Source organism: Notamacropus eugenii, chromosome 2 (assembly GCF_028372415.1).
Source record: "Notamacropus eugenii isolate mMacEug1 chromosome 2, mMacEug1.pri_v2, whole genome shotgun sequence".
NCBI classification, from domain to species: Eukaryota; Metazoa; Chordata; class Mammalia; order Diprotodontia; family Macropodidae; genus Notamacropus; species Notamacropus eugenii.
Window position 1 is genome coordinate 397400417 of NC_092873.1, and position 14381 is coordinate 397414797.

The 14381-nt window shown below is 37.2% G+C and overlaps 1 protein-coding gene across 11 annotated transcripts in view; it reads left to right on the forward strand.

Moving 5' to 3' along the window:
* The window catches only part of RYR2 (ryanodine receptor 2), an 826096-nt gene that overhangs the window by 555849 nt on the left and 255866 nt on the right, over positions 1–14381 (forward strand). For all 11 annotated transcript variants that reach the window (XM_072637850.1, XM_072637853.1, XM_072637851.1 and 8 more), the window contains 4 exons: positions 3569–3738; positions 4870–5090; positions 5948–6038; positions 13894–14034. In XM_072637850.1, the coding sequence (XP_072493951.1) occupies positions 3569–3738; positions 4870–5090; positions 5948–6038; positions 13894–14034 (623 nt within the window). The remainder of the gene's footprint in view (positions 1–3568; positions 3739–4869; positions 5091–5947; positions 6039–13893; positions 14035–14381) is intronic.

The following is a 14381-nucleotide window of genomic DNA, read 5'->3' on the forward strand; positions in this document are numbered from 1 at the left end:
GACTTGCCTGCTCATGTAGCCATTGAGGGTTAGAGACTAATTTAAACCTAAGTCTTTGATTTTCCAAGTCAATACTTAATCACTTATGCCATAATGTTTAATATTTAATGATCAAATACAGTGATCTAATAGAGTTTCTTGCCAGGTCATGAACTTCTTCTACAACATTTTTGGTAAGTGGCTATAAGATTATAAAGAGATATAGGCATCTAATAAAGGAGTGGGGGTAAGATTGAGAACTTCTAAGCCCAGCATTCTTTCCACTCTACCTTAGTGATCAGCAAGGAAGAGAAAGAAGCAAGTTAGTTATAGAGAAATGGAAATTCACTATTCCTCTTGGAAAGTGAGAAGCATAAAGTTTTACAGAGGTCAGAAGTTTTGTTTTTTTTTTCCTTGGTCATAAGGTAGAATAACACAGAGCAAACAGAGGACAGAGAACTAGATAGAATCCTTTTCCCTCCAAAATTCTCAGCAGCAATTAGAAAATCTGACCCCAACTAAATTAAAATGTATTGTAGAGAAAAAACCTAAAAGCTCTGTTTGTGATCCAAAGCTTCCTTTAAGCCCATGATCTGTAGCTGTATTCATATACCTGAAGTACTATTGTTTTTTTGATGATTCAGGGTCAGTTGGAAGAAGCATTCTACCATCATAATCATAGAATTTGAACAATGGGCAATAGAGTTCAGTGGGCCTTTAGTCCAATCCATTAATAAAAGGAATCTCCACCATAACACACCTAACAAATGGTGGTCCAGCCTCTGATTTAAACCCTCCAAAGAAGGGGAATTCTCCCCATCTCAAAGCAAGCCATTTCACTTGTGGACTGCGCTAAATGATAGGAAGGATTTGTTTTGTTTTGTTTTGTTTCTTTCAGCTTCTGCATAGTGAACCAGCTCCTATCATCTGGAGCTTGGCAGAATAAATCCTATCCCTCTTCCCCTTGGCAGTTCTTCAGATACGTGAAGAAAACTAACATGTTCCCACAGAGGCATCTCTAAGCTAAATATTCCTAGTTTTTACAACCAGTCTTAAAATGGTATGGACTCTAGGTCCTTCACTTTGCCCTCATCTGGACACTCCCTAGTTTACTAGTGTACTTAAATCTTGGTACCCAGAACTGAGTATATAGTACTCAAATCTAAAAAAGAAAGAGTACAGTAGGACCTCCCTATTTCTGGAACACATATGCCCCACTAAATGTAGTCCAAAATCACATTTGGTTTTTTTGGTTGGAATGTCACATTGTTGACTTCTATTGATTTTATAGTGTGCAAAAATCCCCACATCTTTTTCAGAACAACTATTGTCAATCAATGCCTTCACCATCTTATATTTGTGAAGTAATGAGAGAAATTATTATTAACCAATCATCTGAGGAAATCCAGTGTTCCCCCTTTTTCTATAGTCCTCATTTCAAACTTCAGGACATTACTGATAATGAGATTGAATTAACTCTCCTCAGAGTCAGACCCCACCCAACTTTGCAAGGAATTTAATTTAAGGTGGGGAAGCCTGTTATCTCCCCAGGTTTGGATAGGGATAAATTCATTAATTTAGAAGTAAATGACATAATCAGAGTTCATTAGAATAGTATAGCCTCTCATTGTATGATTCATTTTTTTCATTAATTGTTAACCAATCAGAGTTGATTGCCACAATCAAGTTCACCCACTCTTCCAAGGGGGTATAAACTGTGAGCCCATCTCCATGAGTGGTCTTTGGCATTCTGGTGCCACTGACCTCTTTTATCAAAATGCTGGCGTTATTAACAAAATGACTACCCAGAAAGTATATCTCGCAAACTTTTAAAATGTCACAGTAGTTTTTTTTTATGCCTAATTGGAAGACTATATTTATTCCTGCTGAATTTCATCTTAAAATTAGTACCGTGCTCTAGCCTGTCATTAACCTTTTGAATCTTGACTCAGTCATCCATTGTGTTCCTTAGCTTGCCTAGTTTTATATCATCTACATATTTGATAAACATACCATCTAAGCCTTTATCCAGACACTGATAAAAATGTTAAACAGTTTAGGGTGAAGAATAGATTACTGAGGTACTCTAATGAAGGCCTACTGCCTCCTAGAGACTGATGCATTAACAACTTGTTTTTTTGAGTGTGGCTAGCCAACCAGTTCTAAATTAATTCATCTCCGTATTATCACCTCTTACTTAAATTATTGCAATAATACTTGACATTTTACATTATGCATATCATAACTGTCCCAGAAACTGGTTCCCCAGCTTCCTCCACATGGGGAGATGTCAGAAATGATTTGTGTATATCCTAAGGTCCACTACACACACACACACGCATGCACGCACACACGTGTATATCTGTGTATATATCTATATACATATGCACACACGTATTTGTGTATATATGTGTATACACACACACACATGCATGTGTGCACATTCTCTTTAGCTCTCTTATTCCTTTCCCTCTATTGTAATCCTTACTCAGTAATTTGAGAAAATTCTCCCTACTTCCTTTTTTCTTTCACTTTCTCTCTCCTCCCTCTTTGTATCATCTCTTTATTTTCCTTTAATGAGATCCAAAATGACCTTACTCAGGACTGATGAGTATAATTATTGTGCTAGTAATTATGGAAGTGACATTAGACAAATTAAAGTCCTTGGGGGAAGATTTAAACGGCTAACTCTTCTTGATAGTACCCAGAAGTACCATTTATAGCATCTGCATTACTTTACATCTGCTTCTTCCTCCTCTAATTAAATTTGCTTTTCCTAGATTTGAGGAACCAGCACACACACACACACACAAATACATATGTGCACGACTAGCTTTTTAAAATAAATTTTAAGAAGGTTGTGTATGATTTTTCTGTTCTCAGTAATCTTGTCTTTTTTTTTTTTAAAACTACAAATGAAAACATTTAGCTACATTGTAGGTAAAATGGGTTTATATTAGCTCTTCTGGGCAGCTAATCATCATTATACAGCTGCTGATGTAGAAAAAAATGTGCTTCTAGTTCCAACTTGTTTTTAACTTGATCCCTTGAATAATTTATGCCTATATTTATGTGATCTCTCTCACATACACATACAGTGAAATTCTTTAAAATTTTAAGATTTTGCATATTGAAAAGTATGAAGTTTCAGAACTTAAACCTTTTGTCTGGTGAATCATATAATCTGTCCTTTTACAGAGTTGATGAGTAGGATTTTGACTTTGTTTTATTTTTCTACCATCTTAAGAATTAAATAGAATTCTTTTTTGCAAACTTATTTAAATAGCCAATATGTTCTTTATGAAATAGACAATAAGCTAAACAGTTATGAGAGTACTTTTGTTCAACAGAATTTCAAAAGCTATTATATATTCTAGCACTCAGGGAATTGTTTTTCTCCTAACTGTTTGATTTCTTTTGGTGTCAGTATCTGAAAGCAAGCCAAAAATATAGTGTTTCAAATCAGTAGCTGGAAAAATTAAATAATCATGTTTTTGCTTTTTAAACTCTGTGAAAGGAAGAAACAGGAAAAGTCCTATGGTATCTCATCTCCAAATAAACATTAATAATATTATTTTCTCTCTTTTAGATGGAAATGTGGTAGAACCTGACATGTCAGCAGGGTTTTGCCCAGATCACAAGGCAGCCATGGTTTTGTTCCTTGACAGGGTCTATGGAATTGAGGTTCAAGATTTTCTCCTTCATCTTCTTGAGGTTGGCTTTCTGCCAGACCTCCGAGCTGCTGCTTCTTTAGACACGGTAACAATTTAAATTTCAGTTCGATGGCTTGTTCCAACTCATTGTTTGAGGGGTGAAAGATGACTCCACCTCAACAAATTAGAGAAACCAAGAAAGCCGAGATTCTTTTTTCCCCCCAAAAATGATCTGTTCCTTACAAACAACTTTTCCTATCTTTAAACATTTTAAAATGTTAAGAATTTATACTATTTCAAAGGGCATTTTGAAAAGCAGGGTTTGGCGACAAAGTAATAATATACATGATTATCATATTACTCTTAACGACAAATTGGCTCTCTTGCCATGTATATTGAGTGGCTTTCATGGAAGAGATGTTAAAAGATAGTTTACTGAAATTCTAAGTGGTGTATCAATAGGTAGGACAATATCTTTTATATTTTCAGGTAAAATAACTTCATATCTGTAAGGGAAGTCAGTTTCAAGTGGATATAAATACTTTTATAAAGGTCATGATGTTAATAGAACAAAAATGAAATCACACACAATTGAAGATGTAAATTCTTTTTTGTCTTTTGTAGGAACTCTTACATTTGTCTTTGTATTCTCATTGTCTAGTACAGTCTTTGTACATAGTAGGTAGTTAAAAGCTGTTCAAATAAAATTGTATATAAAGTGTATTTCTGAAAATAAATGAAATAATTAACGTATAGTAAAGAATTAATCTTTGACTTATTTTAATGGAGACAATATGATTTTAAAAATATGTTAACGTGAAACAAAAGACAGTCCAAAAAATTTATATTTGTGAAATGCAATTACACACACACACATATACATATATACATACATACATACATACATACACTCACACACACACATTCATTTTGGTACCCATTTGTGCCCTACTTTTAATTTGGTCCTACTGTTAATGATTCAAGATTTGGTAGAATTCATGAGAAGAGGAAAGAAAACATCAGGAACCTGTGGATAATCCATTTATGATGAATTGGAATCTGATTCTGTCTCAGTTTTCTTAAATCAGAACTATACAGCCATGTATATCACATGGAAGAACATGTATATTTATTCTTTCTTTGATAAGAGAACTAATAAATCTGAGTTATAGTTTGTTCTTTGTCTCCTTAATGTCCTGTGCCGTACATGTGCAACTCCTTGATGTTCATTCCCTAGGCTGCTCTTAGTGCCACAGACATGGCCTTGGCTCTCAATCGATATCTCTGCACAGCCGTCCTGCCTTTGCTGACAAGGTGTGCTCCTCTTTTTGCTGGCACTGAGCACCATGCTTCATTGATAGACTCACTGCTTCATACAGTGTACAGGCTGTCCAAGGGCTGTTCGCTTACAAAAGCTCAGAGAGATTCCATTGAAGTCTGTCTCCTCTCTATTTGTGGGTAAGTAAAGACTTGATTCTATTTTGAATTGGAGTTTTTCCAATAAAAAGTTATTACTAGTCCTCAGTTAATACATTCATTAATGATATTATAAGGTGTTAAATTTATTTCTACTCAAGTGGGAAAGGGCTATTAAATCAACCTAATGCTAAAGACAAATTTGAGAAATAGGCAATGCTTTTTCTCTGAACTTATTGAAATACTTTGGACATTTGTATTATGTTAATTTTTTTCATGTCTCTCCTCCTAATACTTATTTGCCTCTTCCTCCCTCTGAGATTGTTTTTTATATTGATGCTTATATTAGTACATTTTTCAGGAAAAGATTGAAGGACTTTTTTTGTGTGTGTGTGTAACAATGTATAGTAATATATTTCTATCTGTTATTTCTGAGGACTGTTTTTAAATTTGAGAATTTCAGCTTGCTTTCTGGGAGGGGGACAGAAAAAGAAGGGTACTTTGTGTTGCTTCTGTACATGGGTGGTGATTAAAAGATGGAAATATATATAAATTGAGGATATATGTAAGCTTATCATATGAAATATGAAAGACACTAATTATGCTTTAAAATTTTAATATTATATGTTTTGTGGTATTACTACTGTGAAACCATTTGAAAAATACTGTTTTTGTTAACTTTCTATATTCATTTTTGTTTGTTCTTGTCATGTTATTTTATGATAAAAATTACTGATAGTTAATTCTCTTAACCAAGTAATTCCACCTAATTTGGTACAGATTCTGTATCTGGAGTTAAATGATCTAGATAAGAGCTCTAACTCATGTCATGAATTACACTAGGTGCTTAAATGAAAGTATCTTTTACTTGACTGTTAAAATTATTATTGTTCCAACAGTCAGTTGAGACCTTCCATGATGCAACACTTGTTAAGAAGATTGGTTTTTGATGTTCCATTATTAAATGAACATGCTAAGATGCCTCTTAAGGTAAGTGTGGACAAAGTTTATGGTTAGATGGTCTCTGGTGCCTCCTATTTTACTTCCTATAGAGTAATAATCTTCTAATCCTTTTTTCTAAAATCACTTTCCTGAGTGTAGATAGTTGATAGTAAAAACAAACAAACAAACAAAAAATATAACTCATTTGTAGACAAACAAGAAAACCAAATCTCAGTGATAGGTCTGAGGAGAATTTGTCTTTTTGCATTGGGATCTCTAATATAATGCTCGTTTATGTAGATCTGTCTGAGGTTGTGTATCTTATTGCGGGTCTTCTCTCTTGAATTTTGCCTCTTGTGTATTATTAGTCTTCTGAATTGTTCTATATTTTACCTTTTATTCTTGGTGGCATTCAGTTTGGCATACACACACACATATTTACATGTATATATACTTGTGGACTGTTTGGTTTTTTTTCTACTTTCTTTCTTTTCTGCAACACAGCCTTTATCACATATTTCTGGTTTCAACCAAATGTACCACTTCTTATTAAGCCCATTAATAGCCCAAGAGCTTATGTTTTAACCTTTGTCACCATATCCAAATTGTTCTCAGATACCATCTTTTTAACTAACTCTTTTTTTAAACAATTTGCCTTTAGCTTCTGTAGCCTTCATCTTCTATTAAAACCATCAATGAAAATATCACCTGTTCCACAGTCTTGTTTCTTGGCTAAGATTTCATAATCTCTGGCAATACTTTTTAGATTTTTTCTAGGTCTATTTTTTGACCCCAGATGAATCACTGGTTGACAGAGGCCATTAAGCTATTCTTCACCTTTCAGATAAATGGCCCAAGAAGAAAGGAAACCTATATTATATTATTTAAGATATTTCTCTTGATGTTTTGGTGTCCCTCATCAAAAAGTTAATAACTACAAGTAATCATCTTTTTTTTTGTTGTTGTTGAACATTATTTAATAGCAATTCTCTGGATAGAATGTATAGATCCCTATCATTATTCTTTGAAAAAGATATTGCAACCCACAGAACGGCTAGAGGGGGCCAACTCACGGTGAATTCTGCACCCAGAGGCCACGGAATATTGGAGCAAGGGAGATTTCTGTTCCGGAGAGACCTGCAAACCTCTCGCAAAAGGTCCTTCGAGCTGCGGACTGGGCGCCGGGACTGGGAGCTGAGTGCAGCCCTGCAGTGGCTGCGACACCGTGAGGAAAAGATCCGAGCGGGCTACGGGGACGGGATCTCCAGCGGCCACGCGGGTCCCTCCACCCACAGAGGGACCTGCAAACCTCTCGCAAAAGGTCCGTCGCGCTGCAGACGCGGAGCCCAGCCCAGACCTGCGGTGGCCGCGGCTCCGAGAGGTACAGATCCGAGCAGGCTTCAGGGACGGGATCTCCAGTGGCGGCACAAGCCCCTCCACCCACAGGTGACGGGGGTCGGTGAGAGAGTCTCTTTGGCAGGTCGAGAGGGGAGTGGGGTGCCCCCATGGCTCGGGCCCCCCCAGGAGATAGAAGCTGAGAGGCAGCTGCAGACAGGGGCTCCCCAAGCGGGCGGGAGCCTGGATCCATTGTGGAAGGTCTGTACATAAACCCCCTGAGGGAACTGAGCCTGAGAGGCGGCCCTGCCCCGACCTGACCATCTGAACTTAACTCTCACACTGAATAGCAGCCCTGCCCCCGCCAAAAGCCCTAAGGCGGGAAGCAGCATTTGAATCTCAGACCCCAAACGCTGCCTGGGAGGACCAGGAGGCGAGGTGGGTGTGAGGAGAATATTCAGAGGTCAAGTCACTGGCTGGGGAGAATGCCCAGAAAAGGGAAAAGAAATAAAACTATTGATGGCTACTTTCTTGGAGAACAGACATTTCCTCCCTTCCTTTCTGATGAGGAAGAACAATGCTTACCATCAGACAAAGACACAGAAATCAAGGATTCTGTGTCCCAGCCCACCCAATGGGCTCAGGCCATGGAAGAGCTCAAAAAGAATTTTGAAAATCAAGTTAGAGAGGTGGAGGAAAAACTGGGAAGAGAAATGAGAGGGATGAAAGAGAAGCATGAAAAGCAGATCAGCTCCCTGCTAAAAGAAAACCAAAAAAATGTTGAAGAAATTAACACCTTGAAAACTAGCCTAACTCAATTGGCAAAAGAGGTTCAAAAAGCCAATGAGGAGAAGAATGCTTTCAAAAGCAGAATTAGCCAAATGGAAAAGGAGATTCAAAAGCTCACTGAAGAAAATAGTTCTTTCAAAACTAGAATGGCACAGATGGACGCTAAGGACTTTGTGAGAAAGCAAGATATCACAGAACATAGCGAGAAGATTGGAAAAATGGAAGATAATGTGAAATATCTTATTGGAAAAACAACTGACCTGGCAAATAGATTCAGGAGAGACAATGTAAAAATTCTGGGACTACCTGAAAACCATGATCAAAAGAAGAGCCTAGACATCATCTTCCATGAAATTATCAAGGAAAACTGCCCTGAGATTCTAGAACCAGAAGGCAAAATAAATATTCAAGGAATCCACAGAACACCTCCTGAAAGAGATCCAAAAAGAGAAACTCCTAGGAACATTGTGGCCAAATTCCAGAGTTCCCAGGTCAAGGAGAAAATATTGCAAGCAGCTAGAAAGAAACAATTCAAGTATTGTGGAAATACAATCAGGATAACACAAGATCTAGCAGCCTCTACATTAAGGGATCGAAGGGAATGGAATAGGATATTCCAGAAGTCAAAGGAACTAGGACTAAAACCAAGAATCACCTACCCAGCAAAACTGAGTATAATACTTCAGGAGAAAAAATGGTCTTTCAATGAAATGGAGGATTTTCAGGTTTTCTTGATGAAAAGACCAGAGCTGAAAAGAAAATTTGACTTTCAAACACAAGAATGAAGAGAACCATGAAAAGGTGAACAGAAAAGAGAAGTCATAAGGGACTTACTAAAGTTGAACTGTTTACATTTCTACATGGAAAGACAATATTTGTAACTCTTGAAACATTTCAGTATCTGGGTACTGGGTGGGAGTACACGCACACACATGTACACACGCACACATACATAGAGACAGAGTGCAGAGAGTGAATTGAAGAGGATGGGATCATATCTTAAAAAAAAAAATGAAATCAAGCAGTGAGAGAGAAATATTGGGAGGAGAAAGGGAGAAATTGAATGGGGCAAATTATCTCTCATAAAAGAGGCAAGGAAAGACTTATTAGTGGAGGGATAAAGAGGGGAGGTGAGAGAAAATCATGAGGTCTACTCTCATCACATTCCACTAAAGGAAAGAACAAAATGCACACTCATTTTGATAGGAAAACCTATCTCACAATACAGGAGAGTGGGGGACAAGGGCACAAGCAGGGTGGGGGGGAAGATAGAGGGGAGGGCATGGGGAGGAGAATGCAATCCGAGGTTGACACTCATGGGGAGGGAAAGGATCATAAGAGAATAGAAGTAATGGGGGACAGGATAGGATGGAGGGAAATATAGTTAGTCCTATACAACACAACTAGTATGGAAATCATTTGCAAAACTACACAGATTTGGCCTGTATTGAATTGCTTGTCCTCCAAAGGGAAGGGGTGGAGAGGGAGGGAGCTAAAGAAGTTGGAACTCAAAGTGTTAGGATCAACTGTAATGTTCTTACCACTAGGAAATAAGAAATACAGGTTAAGGGGTAAAGAAAGCTATCTGGCCCTACAGGACAAAAGAGAAGACTGAGACAAGGGCAGAGAGGGATGATAGAAGAGAGAGCAGATTGATCACAGGGGCAATTAGAATGCTTGGGTTTGGGGGGGGGAGGGGATAAAAGGGGAGAAAATTTGTAACCCAAAACTTTGTGAAAATAAATGTTAAAAGTTAAATTAAAAAAAAAAAAAGAAAAAAGAAAAAGATATTGCTTTTCCCTTAAAGTCCAACTCCCTACATTCATGGGAAGAACCTCATATCTTTTAGATATCTCCAAGTATTTAGTGATTATCTTTCTTTAAGTCTCATTTTTACACCCCCAAACCTTCAGGTTGAACTAAAGAGCCCTTTGACTTCCTAGATCCCTTTTATTGTTCTTTTTTCCTTGATTTCTCCTTAAAAATTAACTTTCCTGCTCCCCTTATACTCTAAAGAGTGGAAGATGATTTGTTTATCCACTCTTTTCACCGTCTTCAAAAAGGAAACTGAGCTGCACGTGTAGCTATTAACCTTGGCAGCCTTCTGCTGGTTCTTATATCCTCTACACTTAGTTGATTGTGCAGTCACTAATCTGCAGCATTCAGGCATGGATAAGGTTTGTGGATCCTGCTGTGGCCAGGAAATGAATGGTTTGTGAGAATAAACAGGACTCTGGTAAGGCTGTTGGTAATTAATAGTACTGCCTACACTGTCAGCATTTGTTTTGTTAAATATTCATTGTATCTCAAGCTTTCTACCTAAATGTAGATAAACATTTAAGAGTGGGGCACAGCCCATTGGCCATTGACTTCCCTGGGAGACCTAGCAAAACATGCCATGGGGCTGTTTAGGAACTCTGGTAACCAGTCTCTGGGATTTCATAGTTCCAACATATTGATCTTGGTCTTCCCCAAACAGGGCTATCTATAGTATGTGCTGCCTCAGGGTTACTACTGGGCTGACTTTCTTTGGCATGTCATTGGTGTGATGACTCACCAGTTGGGAGTCTGTCACTAGATCTGGTTTCCACATGCCCTGGTCTCAAGTGCCTTTTCATCAGGCACCCCCTGGTGTCCCTGGAAGTTTGAAGTATCTTGCCTATGACTCTACTAGCTGTCCTTCCTCACATCCTCCTGGATGCTTTGTATATGTGGGATGTGGAGTTAGGAAGACCTGAGTACTCATTTCACCTTAGATATTTATCAACTGTGTGACCCTGCCACATTATCTAGGTTTTATCTACCTTTTACTCATCTGTAAAATGGAGATAATAATAATACCTGTCTCTCAAGGTTTTTATGAGGATCAAATGAGATAATACGTAGATAGCACCACCTAATGCTAGTTATTATTGTTAGTCCCATAGCTGGATTTTCTGCTAATTTATCATTATCAGTGGATATGAACAGATTATATAGAGAGTTTTTGATTTTCTCTTAATGGCTCTCTGTGTTTCTTTGAAATTAGATTTTAGCTAATATACATATGTAATATGTATTTTGAATTAGTCAAGATATGCCATTCTTATGGAGAAGATGTATGATTTTTTATTAGATCATATGCAATGAAATGGATTCAGAATTGATTGAATGGCCATACTGAAAGGTAGTTGTTCATGGATCAATGGCCACATGGTAAATTTCCTTCAATGGAGTGCCCCAGGAATTTGTTTTTGACTCTGTACTGTTCAGCATTTTTATCAGTGATCTAGATAAAGTCACATCAAATGCTTATCAACTTTGCCAGTGACAAATATGGGAACATTAGTTAACACTTTGGATGACAGTAATGATACAAAAAGCTAGAATGCTGACAGGTTAAATAACATTGGATTGAATTTAATAAGGTGATGTTAAATGAGCATAAGTGTCAAAGTTTACACTTAGTTTTTAAAAAAATCAATTGCACAGTGTTGAAGAAAATCCTGTTTTCTTTGTGTAAGTAGAAACCTGCCAGAAACATTTTTAAACTAATTTAGATTATTCCAATTTAAAGATACCTGCTTAGAGACCAGGGTGCAAAGATGAGCAACATGCCTCCATGCCCCTAAAACTCTCTCCCGCCTAATCTTTTTTGGAGTTATAGTTATTCCTGGATTTTAGACAGAATTCCACAACAACAGAAAACAGAGTATAGTTCAATTAACATTTTGCCTCATTAAACAAAAGATTCAGTGCCATCCAGTTCCTCTTTGACCACTTCTTTTAAGGATTCTCCTTTATATCTGGTCAAAGGAGAACTCAAGAGATACTTCCAAGTACCTGAAGAATCCAAAGAAACTTATTTATTTTGATCCTCACCCTAATCGAGGCAAGTTGGATGAGTCAGGACCACTCCCCAACCCTCATTCCCCCCTGTCTAGTAATTGCCTAAATTGTTCAAGAAAGAATCCTTTTCTGTGCTAGTTTGGAGAGAAGGGAGCAGGACAGTGTTTTGGGGTTGATAATTCCTTTCAGATTAGTCCAAAGGCTTCAGACTAGGATATTTTTAAAAATGCTTTATTATTTCTGAAAGAGGGAACAAGGGGGGTTTATTTTGCTTCCACAATTATAAGATGGAGAAAGTGTGGTTAACAGTTTGTTTTAAAAATATTGTAGGACTACAGTAGACTACAAGCTCAGTGTGCTGTGGCAGCAAGCTAATGGGATCTTGGGCTACATGAAGAGAAGCATAATTTCTAGGAAAAAGGAGATGACAGTCGTTCTGATCTCTGCTCTGGTTAGACCACAACTGGTTAGACTACATTCAGTTATGGGCACTATAGTTTTTAAAAGGACATTTATAAACTGGAAAGTATTCATAGGAGGAGAATGAGATGACGAAGGATCTTGAATCCATGTCATATGAAGATTGGTTGAAGGAACTGTTTATTTTTAGACTTCAGATGAGAAGTCTGAAAGGGGTTATTTATCATATTCAAATATCCTTGAGAACAAGGACTGTCTTTTGCCTCTTTTTGTATCCCTAGCACTTAGCAAACTGCCTGGCATATAGCAGGATAGTAGATGCTTAGTAAGTATTTGAATGTATGAGAACTATTCTAGTTGGCCCCAGCAGGCAGAACCAAGCTCAATGGGTAAGCTTTGCAAAGAGGCAAGTTTAGGTTCAATGTCAAGAAAATTTTCTTCGTAATTAAAGCTCTGCCAAAGTGGATGAGTCACTTAGAATGATGGTAGATTTCAACTTAGAGGTTTTCTGGAAGAGACTGGATTCCTACTTGCTATAGATACTTGTAGTGGGGATATTTTCATATATTGCTTTGACTATGTTGGCTGCTAAGGTCCCTTAGGAATCTTAAATTCTTTCATCCTTTAGCTAAAAGGAGAGAGAATACTATTTGGGGAATATTAGGTTAGGTATTTCAAAAGAAATTAGTTTTGAACTAAGTCTTCTAAAATTGGTAGACAAAGACTGACAGAAAAGGAAAGCATATGAGCAAAAATACAGTTATGTGAGAATACTTTTTTCATTTACTGTGCCTTATTCCTATTCAGTATCCAAAGGTCATTATGAACTACATTATTATTCACTTAAACCTTTTACAAATAGAAACAAGCAGAAATTAATGGACTTAGGATTTTTCTCTGTGTTTTAGTGTCATAAAACATAGAATCTCAGTATTTAAAAGGGGTCTCAAAGGTCATCTGGTCTGATCCATTCTTAAATAGGAATAATATCTACAGCAAAGCCTTACAGGTGGTCACCCAGCCTCTACTTGAAGATATCCATGCTGTTTTTGAAAAGCTACACTTGTTAGAAAATTTTCCTTATGCTGAGCCAAAATCTACCTCTCTGCTAGTGCTGTTCGTTGCTCCTAGTTTTGCTCCCCTGGTACCAAATAGAACAAGTCTGATTAAAGACTCATCTTTCTGAGTTCAAATTCAGTCTGACACTGACTCTGGGCAAGTCACTTAATCTTGTTTGCCTCAATTTCCTCATCAGTAAAATGATCTGGAGAAGAAAATGGCAAACCACTCCAGCATGTGTGCCAAAAAAACCCCAAATGGGGACAAAAAAGAGTCAGACATAACTGAAAAATGACTGAAATCTGATCCAAAGAGATGTAAACCCAGCATGTCAAATTCAGTTTAAAGAAATTCAGATAAAGTTGGTTAATTTCATCTCTGAGTTGGTGATATTACATGATAATAGAATTCTGGAAGGGAGGTCATGAAAAGAACTCATTTGCTTTTGACTTTTAAAATTATTTATACATAGCTGCTGACAAATCATTATGAGAGATGCTGGAAGTATTACTGCCTGCCTGGAGGCTGGGGAAACTTTGGTGCTGCCTCAGAAGAAGAACTTCATTTGTCAAGGAAGTTGTTCTGGGGCATTTTTGATGCCCTGTCTCAAAAGGTAATTTATTACTTCCTTCCCACTTTGTAAGTTGATGGTTTGCTTAATAAGCAACCAGAGTTTTCCTGACAGATCATTTTTCTAGTGCATTAGATGGGTTTCATCTGAAACTTAAACAACTACTATAAAACTCCTCTACATTTCTGTCTGTCCCTTTCATGACTGCATAGAATTCCTGTCGTTACCTCAAAGATCCTTTAAATATCCGTATTAACTTTTCTTCAAAATCATCATTATTGTATACATGGTACCTACTCAGTATGTCCCAAATGACGAAATATCCATGAATATGACAAAATGCTATGTATATTTCATGGTAGATACCTGTGAACCTGAATAGATCATAT